Source organism: Oculina patagonica, chromosome 10 (assembly GCF_052425735.1).
Source record: "Oculina patagonica isolate OP01 chromosome 10, crgOcupat, whole genome shotgun sequence".
Lineage (NCBI taxonomy): Eukaryota > Metazoa > Cnidaria > Anthozoa > Scleractinia > Oculinidae > Oculina > Oculina patagonica.
The window spans coordinates 9,625,418-9,645,773 of record NC_135767.1 but is presented as its reverse complement, the minus strand read 5'-3'; the positions used below and the strand labels follow the sequence as shown (position 1 = coordinate 9,645,773).

General features: G+C 38.2%; 2 protein-coding genes and 1 pseudogene across 2 annotated transcripts in view; 2 read left to right on the top strand and 1 right to left on the bottom strand.

Moving 5' to 3' along the window:
- Nucleotides 1-20,356, top strand: part of LOC144667101 (general transcription factor 3C polypeptide 1-like) — an 80,986-nt gene that overhangs the window by 3,332 nt on the left and 57,298 nt on the right. The window contains 9 exon segments of the mRNA XM_078528479.1: nucleotides 11,585-11,828; nucleotides 12,521-12,709; nucleotides 14,317-14,641; nucleotides 15,381-15,472; nucleotides 16,305-16,423; nucleotides 17,531-17,643; nucleotides 17,790-17,846; nucleotides 19,490-19,587; nucleotides 19,708-19,772. Of these exon segments, the coding sequence (XP_078384605.1) occupies nucleotides 11,585-11,828; nucleotides 12,521-12,709; nucleotides 14,317-14,641; nucleotides 15,381-15,472; nucleotides 16,305-16,423; nucleotides 17,531-17,643; nucleotides 17,790-17,846; nucleotides 19,490-19,587; nucleotides 19,708-19,772 (1,302 nt within the window).
- Nucleotides 422-8,221, top strand: LOC144628689 (uncharacterized; annotated as a pseudogene).
- LOC144628688 (uncharacterized) lies at nucleotides 8,317-10,028 on the bottom strand. The gene is made up of 3 exons (XM_078486820.1): nucleotides 10,020-10,028; nucleotides 9,763-9,876; nucleotides 8,317-9,447 (listed from the first exon to the last, which is right to left on the bottom strand). The coding sequence occupies exons 1-3, from the start codon at nucleotides 10,026-10,028 to the stop codon at nucleotides 8,419-8,421; spliced, it is 1,152 nt and encodes a 383-aa protein (XP_078342946.1). The 3' UTR covers nucleotides 8,317-8,418.

Here is a 20,356-nt window from a genome sequence, read left to right as displayed (position 1 = left end):
GATATCAGCCACCCTTCAGGACCGTCCACGCCCGGATCGCTCCAGCGCTTTTGTTTTTAATACAAACCCCTACAAACCACACATTTTCTGAAAGCTTAATAGTTCCAGATTATGAATTATTCCTTTAAAAATGACGAAAACTTAAAACAAACGCAAAATTGAGACGTTTTTGCGAAAGTATATGTCTGTGTAAATCAAGCTCCGGGCCCGCCGAAATCATAGTTAGTAGAGGGAGACTGGTTAGGAAACCCGCAAACTTCAAAGAAGCATGTCTTTGTTTACGATTTTCAATGTCACGTGACATTGATCCTGCACACAACATTTCAAGATGGCGTCCGAATAGTAGTGCGAGTGTTGAGCGAGTTTCGAAGTCTTTCTATCGTGTTCTTGTCCGTTTTTTTGTCTCGCTCAGTTTATAGATTTGAGAAAAAAGTAGCTTATGAGTAGTTCTGCGGGATGCCAGGCGAAAATTGTGCGGTGTTTGGTTGTGGATCGTGCCGGAGAACAAAAGGTCTTGGGATATTCAAGCTTCCACATTCGAAAGATGAAGAGCACAAGAAGTGGCGTGAAGCATGGCTTAGCGAGATAACGAAGACCCGTGAGAAGAATTCGGAGTTTCAGAGGTTGATAGACAATGACACAGTGTTTACTTGCGAAAAACACTTCAAACCTGATGACATAGAGATATGTAAGTAGCCAAATAAATAGCAATAGCATACAATATTATTGTGCGGCGTTTTATGAAATTTGTGTGTAGTGGTTTCCGTTGCTGTGAGCTGTTGTACTCGAAAATTTATTCTTAAAGCTTCTATTTGAAAACTAGTTGCAAACTAGCAGTTAAAAATCTATCTTCGGCAGTCTCTCTTTTATCAGCTGTGGTGATTTTTGGAGTCTTTAATATTATCAATGTCACATAATCTCTGTCGATTTTTGATCTGCATGACAATATTGATTTTTTTGCTTTTTAATGGAATCCTGATTTTTTTCCCTCTACCTACTTTCAGTTGAATCTGCAAAGATGACCAAAAAGAAAGTTAAGTTTGGAGCACTTCCGACGGAAAACATGCCCAGGAAAAGCCATGAAACTTCCAAGCCTCCTCAGCGACCTGCAAGAGAAATTGTGAAAGAGGTTCCTACTTCAGCCAAGAATAAGAAATATTATAAAGGGCTCACAGATGTTTGCAAGAGGATCAAAGGTTTAAAAACCATCAGCGAGTGGATAGTGGAGGAACGCAGTGACAGAGTTGTTTTGCGAAAGATGAAGGACTGTTTTCAGCTGCCTGAATTTGAGGTGATAATTGACGACAGTCTTGGATACACTATCTCAGTTTATGGATGGTTTTTACCAGAAGATCATTTTTTGAAAAATAAACTAGTGGGCAGCACTCTGCGAACGATATTTGTTTTGTAAAACTGATTTATTCTCCTACGCGTTTCGTCCGACTGTGGCGGACTTCTTCAGGGAGTTTTACAAATTAGAATTACATGCTTGTATTTATACATAGTGTAAACCGTACAACTTATTTTTACATGTTATTTTACGGACTTACGTATAGGAAACAAGCAAAATTTCTACGCAGGGCGTTACTAAGGTGTAGCATATGTGTGACATTTTTCTGTCATGACAAATGCGTGACATATTTATTTTTGGGGATCACAGATTTAGTACTAAATCTGTGATCCCCAAAAATAAATATGTCACGCATTTGTCATGACAGAAAAATGTCACACATATGCTACACCTTAGTAACGCCCTGCGTAGAAATTTTGCTTGTTTCCTATACGTAAATCCGTAAAATAACATGTAAAAATAAGTTGTACGGTTTACACTATGTATAAATACAAGCATGTAATTCTAATTTGTAAAACTCCCTGAAGAAGTCCGCGACAGTCGGACGAAACGCGTAGGAGAATAAATCAGTTTTACAAAACAAATATCGTTCGCAGAGTGCTGCCCACTAGTTTATTTTTCAAAAATTGTCTAAGTCAATACTAGAAGAGGCCACATGGCGAACGAAGCTGGTAATAGTCGCTCCGGGCAGCCAAAGCGCCGCCGATCCTCAACTTCATTGGATCCAGAGCCACTTCCAGTACCTAATTCTTCCAGTCTAGATGCCACGATCGAAACTGTTCTCAGAAAGGCAGTTCGACAGCGATTGGATGCCGAGAAGGCCTACTCAACCCTCCAAACTAGAATTAAACTATTGGAGGAGCACTCAAGCCAAGGCACCACTCCATCTGGCCTTAGGATCAAACAAATCCAAGCCAAAGGACCGAACGTGGATACACTTCAAGCCAAATTTGACGACATTGTTCGCGAGGCAGAGGTAAAACTGCTGGAAGCTACTATAGCCAATCTTCGCTCCGAAGTGAAAGACCATCAGGAGGCAATCCGCGTCACTACGGCCAATATCGATGGCACGATTGCGCGGTGGAAAGTTGAACTTCGGAAACACGAACTCTCAGAGACAAAAGCCGATAGTCTCGTTGAGGCCGCTGCAGCATTCGTGGAGAAACTTACGAAGGATACAGCGGTCTCGCGTGCCTCCAGAGCGCTTCAAGCGGAGATAAACCGCACGGCCAAACGCAGAAGTCAGACAGAGATGGATGAAAGCGATGGTTTCGTGCCTTCGGAGGACTCAATCAGAGACATCGTACGCAACGAACTCCGTCTTCAGTCCACGAGCGCAGCAAACCCAACTGGAGGAAACCGGCAGCGTAAAGTCTCTCTTAGCGACCCCAAATCTGGTGGCAAACGCAAAGGCAAGTCACGCAAAAGTCGACCCGACCAACGTCAGCCACAACAACAACAACGCCGAAGGTCAAATTCAGCTAAACGCTCCAAAAACCGATCGTCGTCAAAAAACGCCCGTGGAAAAGGTTCCGGCCACGTAAGATAGACAAACGCTCTACGTACGAGAAATGGCTTTTCAAGATGGCTAAACGACCCCTGTACGACTTACTTCCACGGAATTCGGAAATCCATAACTTCACCTCTGTCAAGCTAACTGAGTGGCAGTCCAGGGTCCTGGGCATGGGTCTTAAGTTCAGGCCTTCGCTTCGACCCCCAAGTGAAGCTCAGTTTGACTTGCAAATTCAGGACTTCTGTCGAAGAGTTCGCCTTCAAGATAAGTTCGCCAACAGTCCACAAGACACGGATTTCAACCCAAGGCTTTACGTCCCTACAGGCTGGAATCCTCCGCGAGAAAACCCTGATCTTGAAGACAAACTCTACGCTTTACGCAAAGAACTACGAAAGAGCATTGTGGTTGGCAAACCACATTGGAGGAACAATCTTGCAAAGCAAGAGCGAGAAGAACTTCTCGAACTGAAAGCCAATCCGGACATTAGAGTTCTGCCCACTGATAAAAATCTGGGGCCCGCTCTTTTGTCTACGGACTGGGTTCAAGCTGAGACACTAAGGCTATTGAATGATGAGCAGTCATATCGTCAAGTCACGCAACCGGACTGGTATGCTAATCGTCTTAACGTTATTTGCTCTCGCAATAAGCTTATGTCTATTTACAGTAGATTTATTTCCTCTGACGTAGCTCGCTTTTTGTGTAGTTTCGACCATTTTGCTAGTCCGGCTAAGTTTTATGTTATTCCTAAGATCCATAAAGATCCTATGGTGGGAAGGCCTATTGCCGCTTCTCATTCATATATTACTAGGCCTATTAGCATCTTTATTGATGAGCTTACTAAGCCAAATATATGTATGCCTACGGTTCTTAGGGATTCTGGTGAGCTTATTCAAATACTGGAGAACACGGTTTTACCTAAGAGCAATTGTTTTCTTGTCACGGCGGATGTTGTATCCCTGTATCCAAACGTGGATACCAAGAAGGCATTAGTAGCGCTCGACTTGCTTCTTCGGGAGGCAAAAGTTGCCGAGACTCCATTATTGCTTCAGCTCGCCAGGATTGTTTTTAATAATAACTATCTATCGTCAGAATTTAGTCCGGACATTTTCCATCAAGTTTTTGGTATCGCTATGGGCACTCCTTTTGCCGTCACAGTGGCAAATGCTTTTATGTATTACCATGAGAAAGACATCGTGGAGTATTACTCCCAATATTTAGCAGTTTACAAACGCTTTATTGATGATGTTTTTGCTATCTGGTGCGGTCCTAAAGATATTCTTATGGAATTTCTGGGTGCTCTTAGCAATAAGACAGAACGAATTAAGCTTACTTATAACATTAGCGAGAGTAGCATTGCCTTTCTGGATTTGTTTCTCTATAGAGATGCTAATTCGAGTAACCTGCAATTTTCTACCTTTCAAAAGCCCCTTAACAAATATCTGTATATACCCTTCGAGTCATTTCATCCTTCTAGCAATAAGAAAGCCTTTATCAAAGGGGAATTAATTAGATATGCTAGAAACAGTTCTTCCTTTTTGTCTTTCTCTAAGACTAGAGATAAGTTCTGGAAGCGACTACGTGTAAGAGGGTATCCCTTCAGTTTTTTGCTTCCGTTGTTTCGTGCTATACGATACAATGATAGAAAGAAGTGGCTTTTTCAGAAACCTAAGAATAGATCTGGGTTGGGTAGGACTATTATATTTAAGACTACCTTTAACTGCAGTCACGCTCGTATTAAGAATGTTATCAGTCGGATAATGCCAGATCTTAATTGTACCGTTTGTTATAAGAAAACTATAACATTAGCTAATCTCTGTAAGTAAGCAGTTTTTGGGGATCACAGATTTAGTACTAAATCTGTGATCCCCAAAAATAAATATGTCACGCATTTGTCATGACAGAAAAATGTCACACATATGCTACACCTTAGTAACGCCCTGCGTAGAAATTTTGCTTGTTTCCTATACGTAAATCCGTAAAATAACATGTAAAAATAAGTTGTACGGTTTACACTATGTATAAATACAAGCATGTAATTCTAATTTGTAAAACTCCCTGAAGAAGTCCGCGACAGTCGGACGAAACGCGTAGGAGAATAAATCAGTTTTACAAAACAAATATCGTTCGCAGAGTGCTGCCCACTAGTTTATTTTTCAAAAATTTTCAAAAAATACACAAAGCTTAAGGTCCATGAACAATGTGACAGTCTCTGATTTAATTAGAGATATAGAGTGCCAACTAATTTGTCCTGGAGTGTACCCCAAAGAATTGACTGGAGACATAATTCCTCATGTCATCCCAAAGGTGGTGGATCCCTTCTACAGTGATGAGGAGGGTGGTTTCGATGTGTTCCCTAAGAAACAGTTCTGGCGGCCTTCTGATTGCAATTTACTCTGCAGCCCAAATTCAGACCTCTGCATTGTTTGTATGGAATATTCACATGTCAGTGACCTCAAAGCAAAAGCAAAGCAGAGGAGGCTTTCAGAACCAGCACATGTCAAGGCACCTGTGTCAAGTACAGCACCTGAAAGACTTAAGCTCACACTGCAGATGCAAAGACTAAAATGTTCTGAGCTTGAGCAGCAGCTTGAAGAAATGAAGCAAGAAATTACAAAATCTTCAGTCCTGGTAGATCATTAGCTAAGTAATGATCTAACTTCCATTATTGGTGAATGCAGTTCTGGCATGACACCATTCATGAATTTATTTTGGCAGCAACAGAAAAAATTGATGAAAAGCAGCGCAACTGGTGTCAGATATCATCCCATGATTATACGGTTTTGCTTATCTCTGGCTGTAAAATCTCCGTCTTGTTACGAAGAACTAAGAAACAGTAAAGTTCTTGTTCTGCCAAGTCAGCGACGACTGAGAGATTACAGAAACGCCATTCGCCCCCAAAAAGGATTCCAAGCAGAGATTGTCGAGGTGTTAAAGTCTGAAACAGAGTCCTACTTTGATGTTCAGCGGTACGTCATCCTGCTATTTGACGAAATGAAGATTATGGCTAACCTGGTTCTAGATAAAGTGACTGGGGAACTTATAGGATTCACTGATCTGGGTGACCCAGATGTGAATTTTGTATGTTTGGAGAAAGCTGACGAGCTGGCCTCACATGCCTTAGCATTCCTGGTGCGTGGGGTATGCACAGAGCTCAAATTCTGCCTGGCACATTTCGCCACCACAGGTGTCACTGCAGCCCAGTTGATGCCCCTCTTCTGGGAAGCAGTTGGCATTCTGGAGACCACCTGCAACCGATGGGTCATTGCTGCCACTTCTGATGGGGCATCTCCAAACAGGAGATTCTACCGCCTGCACAAGCCACTTGACGGAGGTGCGGACACAGATGTGTGTTACTGCACGACTAATCTGTTTGCACCCCATCGGTTCTTGTATTTCTTTTCGGATGCCCCACATTTGGTAAAGACGACACGAAACTGTTTGTTACACTCTGGATCGGGTACATGTACCCGCTACATGTGGAATAATGGAAACTATATCTTATGGCAGCACATTTCACAGATGTTCTACCAGGATATGGACAATGGTTTAAAACTTCTACCAAAGCTGACGTATGATCACATCCACCTCACCTCCTATTCTGTGATGAGAGTTAACCTGGCTGCACAAGTGCTAAGTGCTTCAGTGGCTACAGTATTAAAAGAGTTTGGGCCTCCTGAGGCAGTAGCAACCGCAAAGCTTTGTAAGATGATGGATGCCTGTTTTGATTGTCTTAATGTGCGAAGCACATCGGAGTATCAAAAGAAGCGCAAGCCCTTCCTGGCACCATACAGATCTGACAATGATGAAAGGTATGTCTAATGTCATATCCAAAACTATTTAAGATTTCAAAACCAGTTTTGCAGAGAAAGCTAACCCTTTTGTTCCTAGAATTCATATACAAGTTCTCCTGACTGAATGCCATACATTAGCTTTTTGTATCAGTTAGGAGAATTTGTTTAGGGCTTGCAGTAATTTTCCTTTGGTCTTGATTATGTATTGATTTTGTGTAAAGGAAATTGTTGTTGGTCACTCCTGTTATAGGAGTGACCAATGATAACATCTTGAAAAAAGGCCAGAGCTAAATAACTGATTAACATATTACAACAACAGCAATATGTTATCTTTTATTGTAAATAATAATTATTGAAACTGACATCCAAGAATAAAATAATATTTAAGATTTTTGGAAGGACAGGAAAAAACTTTATAATACCAGTTGCAAGATGGTACAATGTAGTTTGTTTTCATTTTGCATTTAAAAGTTTGGATTAAAGAACTGCTTTTTTTTAATTCCCAGTAATTCTAAGGCCAGGCCTTGAACCCGGACCGCTCGATCCAGAGCCCTGCCACTAACAATAAGGCCACCGTGTCTCCCATGCAGTAACATTCTAAAGTAACAATTTTTTTTTCTGATTTCAGGTTCCAGTTCCTGATTGAATTCCTGGAGTACCTAAGTCTTTGGAAAGAAAGCACTGAGAACCGGCCAGGAAACTTCACCCAAAATGCCAAAGCCCGCATGTTCCTGTCGTGGCAGACCCATGAAGGCATGCAGATAACAGCCCATTCAGCAATTGAGGCTACCAAGTTCTTGCTCCAGGAAGGAACAGAGTTTGTCCTTACCGAGCGGTTTTGTCAGGATCCAGTGGAGGAATACTTCGGGAATCAGCGTAAACTCGGGCGACGCAGTGACAATCCTGACATCCGTACATTTGGATACAATGCCAACACTATCAGAATTCAGAGTTCAGTTTCCTGTCAAAGTGGTAACACGAGAGGCAGAAAAGACAAGCGAAAATCTTGGGAACAGGTTACTGATGCAGCATTGCCATGCAGGAAAAAACAGAAACCAATTTGACTTTACTAGAATTTTGAGCTAGCTGAGTGTTGGTGTTTGATAAAACAAACCCAGCCAAATGAAAGGGACTTTATACAGACTTGCCCAGATGGATGAAAACAGTGTTTGTTACATGTACCAGTTTAAAATGCGATAGACAAAATGAAATAATATTGTCTAGAAGTTTACATAATGCAATTTAAATACAGTTGAATCCTGATAACTGGAACCTTCAAGGGGAATTAACCTCTGACATTCTTGAAGGGCATTTCTTACTCAGTGATTTTCAGTCTTAATTTCCTGCGATCCACCATGCTTGTAAATCATGAGGTTGCCAGGGTATAACATGTCTGTGTGGTAAAAACTTAGGCAAGCAATCTGATTGTGCAATTTTGAAAATATAACATGTGTACTACATTTAGATCATGAATCGCTCATTCACAGAGAGTAATGTTTTTAAAAAAATGAGTGTAAAAACAAACTTAAAAAATCACCAAACATGGTTTGTGTACAGACTAGTGCTTTTCTCTTTAATATTCAAGATTACAATAATTATCAACTGTAACTATTAAATTATGTACCCAACCATGGTCATGATCCAACAGAGTCCAACTAGAACATTTTAGCATCAAGTATTATTATTAATTAAATGATGTGAATGAAACCAGAAATTTAATACTGTTCTTATGATTTCACATTGAAAATCCCTTATTAACTACACTAGTTTTGCCTCTCTTGAGTGTGTTCATCACAACTTCTCTGGATTTCTTTGCGTAGAGCCTTGCCTTTCGCCTGCTTTGATTTAATTTTGAAGTTTTGAATGATGTCCTTCGCTAAAGAGAAAGAGCGAACCCTGATGTACAAATTTACAATACTGTACAGGACATCTTTGCTTTCATTCTTAGTAGGAATCAGTTCAGCATTTGAAATCATAGTTTGGTAGTTCGATACCACATCACTATCGCTGACTGACTTTTGTGCTATCCCAGCAATGTCAACTCTTTGCAAAGTGCTAGCAACTTCTAAAGCTGACTGTCTGAAATAATGTTCAGTCCTAGAGAATACTTTTTGCGCAGGCTCTGTTATTGACCAGAGGCCACCACGGTTCAAACTGGAAACCAGCTTTTGTGAGTCACAGCCATTCTCCAATTTCCCAGCTTTAAGAATAGCCATTGCCTGCTGGCTTTCACTTGAAGACTTTCTTGCACACTTTTTATGAATATTTTGCAGTACATATCCTCCCAAGTACTGCAAACCGGCCGTCTCTTTCTCTGATAAGACAGTTTTGGATGACAGAACACTGTTGACAGGTGATGATTTCATACGCTTGCAGTGTGCAAGCATGCTATCAGCCACTCTAATTGCCAGTAATGTAGCTGCATTTCGAGATAACCCTCTAAAGAAGCTTGTTGATTTTAGTGGAACCTGGGCATAATATTTCTCATAAAATTTTTCAGTGTCTCCATTCTTTAAGTATCCATCGTACAGTACTTGAAACACAGAAAATCCCTCAGTTTCGGTAAGCTGTGTGTATTCATATTTGCTGAATTCGTCTCGTAAGTCAGCATTGAAGACTTTGTTTTTTCTAACTTTCTGTACAGCATCATTCACAATCTCGGCAAGAACGCTTGGCGTAAGAGACAATTGTTGTTGTTGATCGTTGTGTTTAGAGTTTCTATGCCTTCGGTATCCTCCACTAGTTATGTATTTTTTCCCGCAGTCGCTGCATACAATTTCTGTCGATTGAACCTACAATTGATACGGAAACAAATAAATAAGGATAGAAAACAGGAAAGACAGAAAGAGCCAAGACAGCGATGTAATTTAGAGCGAAGTTTAACTACAATGCAAGGGCATATGCTAGCATAAGTTCGTCGTATTCATTTTCATTACGAAACATTTCCTTAAGATCCAGCTCGAGAATAATACCGATTAAATTTACCTTGAAGAGACAAACTTGAGGTTGTTGTTTACATGTATGTTAGCGCGTGAGCTCGTGTGTCACTGAAGATTTTACCGTGCTCCAGCCAAAGCAGTGGAAAAAAATTCTAGTTTTGTACTTACATCGCTTGCTGAGCTTTCAAATTGTTCCTGTAACCCTTCATCCTCTTCCAAAATACCCAAAATAGCATCGAAATCTTCGCCAAAGAGGTAGAGATCGTCAATACCGCCCGCCGTCTGTTTTGAGTGTGCAGGGTCAGTGTCACGTGATGGGTCAGTTCAACATCAGCGAGCCGCTATTGTTTTGATCCTTTGATGTTCGCCGAGTTTCCTAACCAGTCTCCCTCTACTAACTATGCCGAAATTAAGCGGAAGAAAACGAAAAACATCGCGTTTGCCTCTTAACACCTTTCTCTAAAAAACCGTGTCTCAGATTTTTGACAAGTGCGTTTGTTCTTTTGTAATGCGCAGATGAAGTTAGGGGAGAAGAATCGTCGCCACTTCCTGTGGAAAAATATAAATTATTCGAAAACGAGAAAAGAAAACAAAAATCGCAGACACGGTTTCGGAGAAAAACTATCTGGCAATAAGCTGGCCAAATTTCAGCCAAATCGGTTCAGGGGCTGCCGAGACAGAATTCTCCCAACCACCCGAGTGTTTAGATGAGGCTATGTAAACACGGAAAAAAGTCCTCTATTGCTTTTATAAAATATTTTTTTAAAAAATAATTCGAAAAATGAAGGGGATTTGGTTTATTTACTTCTTGATTGAAAAAGATTTTCTCAAAACGCGCATTTGACAACACGTGAACCAATCAAAATTTGTGTTATAAGAGTTCAAGTAAAATTTGTGGCAAGCAGCGCCGTGTCGACGAAAGCGATTCCACGTATTTAATCTTACAGAAAAATACAGAAAGTTTGGCAAAAACTAAAAGAAATGCTAAAAATACAGCTCTGTAAAGAAAGAACTTCAAGGTGAGGAGTTTATTTAAGCTGGAAATGAATGTCACTGTGCTTGATCGCTCTTGAAAGTGAAGTGAACTTGCCTGAATGATTTGGCAGCCCGATAACACAGTTGAAAAGTCTCATCGTGTCTTGTGAATTTTTGCTGGATAATTAGGAATCATAGCACAAGCAGCGGATCTAGCGAGGTCGGTAGCAATGGTATGCATTTATTGTACGGTAAATTGTTCAGATAGCGATCTAAACGGGTCCAGTTTCTTCTACTGTCGTTTCCTCCGTCTTTGTAATGTGCTTCAAGCGTAGAATAAACTTCAAATTGACAACAAATTCTGCTTTGGTTTTCTGACAAATATTTCCATTCTTTCGTCTTCCCCAAGCCCATTTTGAATGAAAAAAGTTCACGACTATTATTGCCAATGTAACAGTAGAATTTTTACGCTGGGAAAGTCTCAGAGAAAATATATTTTAAGCATCATTTTAATCGCATTTTAAGCAGATTTGCCGGTAAAACATAGCAACCGATCGGCCGTGCAAAGTTTAAGTTTGTAGCTAATAGTTTCGTTTGCGTTGACCTATATTTTTTTCTAATAAAGAATGACTTGTAGGGAATTTTATTGTAGTACTTAAACGCAAAAATTTACTTGAAAAATGTTTACTGCGTATTTTGTTGCATATTTTGTCGTTTGCTTGAGCTTCCTCCAGGCAAAGCGCTGTGGTTCTTCTTTCTTTTGCTTTTTTTCTCGGGCTCACATGGGAAGAGAAAGCCGGAACACATATCAAAATTTGGTATTGTTTTCCATTTCTTTAATATCGTACTTGAATTGCAAGTCTTTTTGGCAGTTTTATAATGTTTTTAAATTGTGCCGGGAAACACAGAAAGCGTGATGTCACAACCGTGTTTACATACTCTCATCTAAACTCACCTATCGACCAATGAGAGCGTGCATACTATCTTAATTATTTTATAATATTGCTTCTGACAGATGGGGAGACTGTCTTGTAATGGTTGCTTCTCAGGAGTTGAGGGAAAAAGCTCTTCTTGGATTGGAGTGTGACCCTAACCTTCCACTTACGGATATACAGTACTGTTTGTTGGAACATGTTGGTCAGGCACGGTATTGTGGCCGCATCCAGAAAACAATTGGCTCTAGTTTCTTTAAGATTGAATCAAGGACAACCTTTCATCATCTGAAAAGATTGAGAAAAGCACGTTTGGTAACTATGCAGGTAAAATTCTTTTCTTGGGTTATGGATGTTTAGATCTGAGTGTATTTTGTAAGAGCAAGAATTCTAGTGCAATTACATGTGAATATTTACATTTTCAAAGTTTTTTGCTTGCGTTTGTGTTTTGTTGTGTGAAAACGAAACGAAACAACAAATAAGCACAAGAAAAATATGATGTCTGGCCATGACTACCCAAAGCACATGTTCCAGATTCCCCAGTATCTGTGAGTGAGCATTTGAGCCTTGTACATACCTCGAAGACATTGTGTTCTGACTTATGCTTGTGTTTATGCTTATGTTGACGTTCGATTTCACTTGGCACAAACTACTCATGCTTGTGCTTGTGCTTGCGTGGCTAGTAAAAACCAGGCTTTGACCAGCTTTTGACCTTACCTTCCTCTAGTTGGCTTCTTGCTCAGTACCATTCTTAGTACCATTCACATTACCTCTAGTAGACTGCTTCGTCATTACTGTAAATTATATGTTTACTTATACATGTTCATGTATTTCTCTTACTATAAATTTATAGTGTTTGTGATTACATAGTTAAGTATCCAAACTACTCCGAAAACTGCTCATGTGAAAATAATCCCTGACAAAATACTAGAAAGGGACTCTTTTCAGATGTTTACTGGCTAAAAGGAAAATTATGTGAATAGTGTGTTTATTATTATTAACAATTATTTTTTTGGCAGCCTGTTTTTATAAGTACAACTGATCATCCAGTGAATATTGTGAAGAGTGTTAACACAAACGTGGTGAGGTTAAAACGGTTTCATGTACAAGAACACCACAAGTATGATGTTTTGGCTTCCAGACTGTGCAAGTTGTTGTTAGATTCACCAAGTCAGGAATTGCCACTCATCGACATACAAAGACATTTTGTAAGTTAATGTTATTTGCTAACTACAGGGTTTGTACGCATCTTGAAAACCCTTGATTTTCAGGAGTTCGATTTCAAGGCCTTGAAAACTTGTACTTGAAATTGGTTTTCGGTCCTTGAAAGTCCTTGTTTTTTTTATTGAATGTTGTAAGGCTTCAAGGCAATGAGAAGACCTCCAAAATATTTTTTTTTAAGTTCTTCAGCAAGCACATCAAAGGCACAACAGACTGGAAATCTTTGATTTAGGGGAAAATTTCGTGAAAAAAAAGTCCTTGAAAAGTCTTTGAATTTGTGGCCTGAAAAGGTGTACAAACCCTGTAACTACAGTCAAGTAGATCTTTGGGGATGTCCCTGGCCCTACCCAAACTCAACCACCACGAACAATATAGTTACAAAATTAATGTAACAAATACAAAGCTTCTTAAATATACATTTGTACTATCTGATAAAAATCACCTGTCGTGAATGTTTATTTTATCTAATCTAAAGAAAATGACAGAGAAACCAAAAAAGGCCGGTTGTTGCTTCCAGCTGATTAGGAGTGAATTTGGCCAGACAAACAAACTACATAAAACTGCATTTTTGTAGACTCTGAGCCTTGTTCTTTTGAAAACCCTTGAATTTAAGTGGTTCTCCCACTGATTTCTGTTTACTAATTAAAATAGATTATTGATTTCCATGTTCCATAAGAAAAATACATCCTTGTTCCCAGCCCTCTCTCCTTTTGCTCCCTTGTCATTAAGAAGAGAGAGACCCTGGATAAGGGTAGTCATGCGACCACCTGTGACAAAATCTTTTCCATTGGGTTTGGGCCAACAAATAATTTTTGCTGATCTGAACTGGAGGGAAAGAAATGGCGATTCACACAATCATCACAATGTTTACTGATGAAAGTTTCCAGTCTCATTCTACATGTACTGGTAATGTTTTTGGAAAATGGAGATAAGCTCTAGAGTTACTGTTCATTTGGCTTGAATTGTTTTCTTTAATTGCCCCTTGAAGGTGTATAGTAATCTTAACATCAATAAAAAAATTAATAACAATGTTATTCATTTTTCAACAAGAAACTTCTCTATGCAGTGTAATTCTAATTTTCTGTTTCTATTATTACTACCATTCATCCATGAAGCGTGGCCAATTTAATGCATGTTTTACTTTTAAAACCTCAATGATTTTGTCTGTAATGTGTCACTTTTGACCAATGAAATGTTTGCAGTCATGTCACAAAATTGACAATGTTTTGGTACCATACGATCATGTTTTCTTTACAAGCTATCAATGTTAATATTATATTTTCAAGATTTATCCGCTTTTCTTCGATAAAAGTCTGATACAGAGGGGAAACCTCGACAAGTTTGGTAAGAATTATCGTCCAGGAGTCACTTTAGAGCCAGATTTTCAATGTGTGATTCATTTGTCCGAAGTGACATGTTTTCAGATAAAACCGTTAGCGTTTTAAAAGTAAAACTATGTGATAAATTTGTCACGCTTCATGGATGAACGCAAATGGTACATGTAGTATTTTACCTTTTTAAGAAAGTTCTGTTCTCAGGTGATTACAAAGAGATTCATTCAGTTTTATTCTTGTTTTTTGTTTTATTTTGATAGAGTGAATTGAGGGTAAAGAGTTTGAGAAAAGTAAGACAGTTTCTACAACAGGCAGGATATGTAGTGGAAGAGAGAATGCCTGGGTTTGGTGTTACAAAAGATGATGGGGACTATAGCCCTCCAAACAAAAAGAAAAAGCGTGGGGAATCAGCTGTTTGCCCAATTAAAATACGACTTCTCAAGCCATTTGTTCTGAAGACTGACTGCATTCAGCAGCCAGGTGATGACGATGAGGATGAAGAGGATAATGATGATGATGATGAGAACAATGATGACTATAATGATAATGATGATGATAATGGAGAGGATGAATCATGGAGTGCTGGTATGTGAAAGCCAAGGCAGTCAACCTGTTTCAAAACTTGCCTGCTTAATTCTGAATGGTTTTCCTCAAAGTATTTTTGTGAAATAGTTCCTTCCCAATTTTTGTTAGTCATTTTGTGTTTTTTGAGACATAATTGTCTCAGAAATTATTTCTCGGTTGAAGAAGTAAATCAATGAACTATTAATTTCCTTCACTGGCAAATGCCTGATACATTGCTCTTGGAAATCATGCATTGCAAGCACAACCTACAAAATAGTGAATAATCTGCTAGCCGATTCAAAAATCTGTAGGTTGTGCAGATTCTCAGAATTAGTTGTAGGCTCTTAGCCAATGAGAAGACAGCTATTGACTATCATGCATAATAGTTAAGAATATTGTTTTTGATTGGCAGAATTAAATTTTCCATTAATCGTGCAACAAAGACTTGTCATTTGAATCACAGGATCACCCCTTGGGTACATTGTCATGTGTGTCAAGACTTTTTTAAAAATTACAATCAAGAATGTATCAATAAAAGTGCTTGTTGCCTTCATTTTTGGAAAATCTCCCTCACTGACAAAACAATGCCTGGATAATATAAAGCACTAATAACCTTAATTTATTATAATAATGGTTTTATATCCAGTGTTTCCACATGGGGGTGACCCTAGATCTTCAAGTGCTAACTAAATGTACCTTCGAAAAAAGAGCTCAAACAAATGATTTGTGTATTACTTTTTTTCTGCCTTTCTTGCATCAGGTTATGACTCAAATGTCATTGCTGAGAGGTCTTTGTTAATGCAGATGTATAGCATTATTCACCAGGCAGGCCCCCGTGGATTTACGCTAACGGTAAGATTGACATTATTTTATACATCTTTAGTATACTCTGAAAGTTGTACAGTCGAACCTCTCCTTTCTGACACCTCTCTGATACGGAAACCTCTCAATTACAGACAATCTCCATGTCCCAACAAGAAAAACCCTCTATAATACAGACAACAGACACTAAATCTCAGCCCCAAAATTCATGCATGTATAAACTTAACCCCTTTGTTACAGACACTCTGGTGATCAGGGATGACAGTTTTTGTACATTTTGTATCTAATACAATTTTCTGTTTGTGGCTACAAAACACTTTATCCACCTTGAATTTTGCTTTTGAGTTAACATTACTTTTTTGCATGCAGCACTGTGTTGTAGATAATTTGGTTTTATAACAGTGTTTGGTATAAGCTTCATAGCTGAGATAGACAATGTCTAGTGATATCTAGTGATACACAGTGTTTAGAACTGAATGCTGCATATTGATCAATTTAGATGCAGTTAAAAGACGAGTGTGGGCCTCATTTTAGTTACTGAACACTTCAAGCTGTCATTGGAGTCATAAAAAAGATTTCATAGTGGTTACCTCTTTAATACAGACACTTCGCTTTGTCACGTCGGTGTCCATATTAGAGAGGTTAAACTGTAGTCTGCAGTGAATTATAGATAACTGGACATGAATTGGTTCAAATTCCAAGCAGATACCCATGGGCAACCATCTTCTCTAATCTAGGTATTCTATAATCTATGTTAATTGGTGGGTACAAAATTTATGCAGTTTTACAGCCTGTTAATTGAACTGGGTACATCATGTGTGAATACATGTAGTCATTACAACTGAACATTTTTTCCTTACAGCAATGTGGGAAAGCTTGCAAGCTTCCTTTTTTTGATGTAAGAATCCTTGTCAGGAACTTAAAGAAAAAGAATTTAATTCAGGAGGTTCATCAAGATGTAGCAAAACAAAGAGTTGCCTGGTGAGCTACAAAACAACTTCCTGTAGAATTGTACACTGATTTCTTAATAATGGTAGAAACACAGAATGTATTGACATAATGATAAGACAAGCAAAGAGAATCTGCACTTTTATAACCGCAACAATTTATTTTTAATTTGTCTCTTAGCTTTTCTAAAAAAGAAAGCATTTTTTTTGTTTCTATTGAAAGTTGTTCAAGAAAGTGACAGGACTTTCATTGTCTAAAATGGATGCATGTAGAAATGATGTCAGCTAGTCTCTCCTATATATGTAGCAATCTATTCAGCTTGCACAAACACCTCACAGTTTTTCAAACTTTTTTACAGTGTTCTCCATCCATTTTAGTAAACCCCCACCACCGCACCCACCTCCAACCATCCCTTTCCTCTGTGATATCCTTCCAAGTGATGAGCCTATTAATGTTTAGGGTGCCTTGAAAGGGAGCTTATGGCTGGATTGCAGGGCTTTCATAGCCATGGGGGCAGTACTCTATCTTGGGGCTGTCTGGCCACAGTGAAAGCTGCTGAATGTCATAGGCTTCCACCTTCCATATTGGTGAAGCTGCTGGTTAATAAATTTTATTTTGTTATTATTTTAATGTTAACTCTATCAGTAGGTTTCCTGAGCAGCACAAGCACAGTGTTTTGCTATAAGACACACTATTTACATGATAAAATACAATAATAAATAAATAAATTAAATATAGTGAAGAAATTATTCAACATGACATGAGCGTGGGACAAAGAAAAAAATCTGAGTCCCCGATGGGAATCGAACCCATGGCCTTCCAGATACCGGTTGGGCGCTCTAACCAACTTCGAAATCATCAAATGTGTAGTAAATAATAGGTAATAAATAGTGAAGAATTATTCAACATGACACGAGCGTGGGACAAAGAAAGAAATCTGAGTCCCTCGTAGCTCAGTTGGTTAGAGTGCCCAACCGGTATCTGGGAGGCCATGGGTTCGATTCCTGTCGGGGATCGACTCAGATTTTTTTCTTTGTCCCACGCTCGTGTCATGTTGAATAATTTCTTCACTATTTATCACCGAGCTTGAAATTTACCATCTTTATTATTTATTAAATCATATATATTTTACATTGTCAGGTTTGTGGCCACTCCATTTGTTAAAAGCAACATACAAGCAATAAAAGTGAAAAAAGTGCAGGATGAACTGAAACAAATGGAGACTGAAGCTGAAGATTATAACAGCTCAAAAGGTATTCCCCATATTACATAATGCTCAATTAATAATGACAACATCTTGAGGTAATATATTTTGCAGTGAGCTTGGCGATGTAAAATATCATGATAGTTTTTTAACAAAACATTTCACTTTGGCCAATATGCTTTTTTTCTTACATAGCACAAGTCATGGATGATGTAAAAGACAAAAAGCCAAAGCAAAGTAAATCTGGTATAGGTAAATAACTATTTACACATTATTTTTTATTAATTGGTTGTGGTTTCCCAGTAGTGACTGTAACTACTGGTACCCAGCCAATTCATGGTAAATGTGTCATGTAAATAAAAATTGTCTATATTGTCCATATAATTTTTAACATGTAAAGTGAAATGGCAACTTGGATAAAGTGAAAGTAAATAAAGAAGCCTTCTCAAGCTAAAATACTCGGAAAAAAGATTTTCCGAAACTCGAAACTCGGAAAATCTTTTTTCCGAGTATTTCAACTTGAGAACGCTTAGAACTTCATTTACTTTCACTTTATCCAAGTTGCCATTTCACTTTACATTTATCCACATTTATCATTTAGACATATTTGAACCTGCAGTTGGCAGGACATGTGTCACACATAAGAACCTAGTATATGACCTCGCTCAACACGAGTCTCCCATAGCTCAGTGGTAAGAGCGTCCAACCGGTATTCTGGAAGGTCATGGGTTCGACTCCCGTTGGGGGAACACGGAAAATCTTTTTTCCGAGTATTTCAACTTGAGAACGCTTCTTCATTTACTTTTAATTTTTAACAGCTGGTGTTTATATGAAATGTATGAGTTGTTGCAGCTATACTTTCAATGTTAATAATCTATTATGTTACTTTTTTATTTACATATAATATATTTCTTATGACAAATTAATATACTGCAAACTGTACTTTACTACTAGCTGTACATAACTTACAACATACATATCAGTAATGTCGCTCGCACACTCAGTCACTCACTTACTGTACATTGCATTAATTTTGCTCATTTTACTTATTGCTGGTTTTCACCGTCACGCAATCAAAAAATAAATTCGAAACCATTCAACTACAGAAGCTATGAATTTCAAATATTATAGAATGATGATAAATAGATAAACAATTTCTCCAAGTTTCGGGTCTGTGTGGTGTACCGTTCGTGAGTTATTTTCACGCAAATTTATAAAGCTTAGGTTTTTTTTTTTCCATATTTCCCGATTGTTTTAAAAAAAATAAAAAAAAAAAATTTCCCCAAAAACCCGAAAGGCGGGTACGGCCCTTAATGACAGCCCTGCTTAGTATGGAGCCGCCATAACTGTGTCCTGCTGAGGGACACAGTAATGGCCGCCGTGATGTCAGAGAAATAATCTGGAACTCAATTCTGTTTACAACAGCGGCCATCCTTGGTTTAAGGGCTAGAACACTTTCACATAAACACCACTTATTATATCTGAAATGTTTATTCTGCACAAAATGGAAAGGAAAGGCCTTTTTTCAAACAAAACAGCTTTGTCACGGCGCTCAGCTTGATGTCACATACAACGGTCTCGAACTCAAATATTCAAAATGCTCTGTTTTAAAAACGAATGACACTATCGATCTGGAAATTTACAAAAATATATATTTTTAGTTTATCTTTCGCCTAATGACAACGAAAATTTAGCAGGCCTAGTGAATTTTGATTTCAGAATTAATTTTTATGATGTAACATGAAAACCAAGAATTACTAATATACTGTCAGTAATTATGCATTTCTTGTTTTGTAAAATTTGAGTGTTAAAGTTATAGCCATGAAACTATACCTAAATGGTATGTTATTCTGAAACAAAGTTTTTCTCTACAATTTTTTGTTTTGTTTTAATAGTTGAGAGGGTCACATATAGAAAACTGAAGAGGAAAGCAGTGATACTGGAATATATGCAGAAGGTGAAAGTGGTTGAAGGACATAATCCAATTCTAAAGGTAACCTTTATTGTTCCAGCTTTTGATTGTTTTTTCAAATTATAGTCCATTTTAAAAAAGGTATTAGGCTTTTAACAGAATGGTTGTTTTGTAAGTGCTCTGATTGAACTGTACCTTTAGGCTGTTATATCAAGTGAGGAAGAAGAAGGACAAGAGGGGCGAATCGATCGAAAGGTGCTATGCAGGTATAAATAGACAAACAACATTTCATAAAATAATCATTATCAAAAGTAAATATTTTAATACTAATTAGTAGAAACTCAACTACAGGGTCATGTCAGGGTTGAGTGGTTAATGGAATGTGCTTACATTTAAAATGCCTCACTTCTTATGCAAGTTACAATGTACAGCAAATTCATTACGTATGTACATTGCTGAATTAAAATTGTGTGTTGAAGGAAAAGAACTATAGATAAGCTGAGATGGTAATACTGTTATCATGTGATTTAGATTATGAAAATAAAGTGAACTCTGAAGCAATTCATATTATGCATGCACAAATTAAGGCGTACAGTAGAACCCCGGTAACTCAAACTCTGAAGGGAAACGAGAAACAGTTCGAGTTAGCTGGGTTTCAAGTTATCAGGGTCGGTTGAAAATTTAATTTGCCAAGTTAATAATTGATAGTTTGTTAATTTTCAGCACTTCAGTATGCAATACAGTGCAAATTGAACTTATCTTGCCAGAAACTCTAACATGATCATACATTCTTATGTAAGAGTGGAAAATGGCTGTCAAATACGTGATCTGTTCGTTGCTCTAATCAATG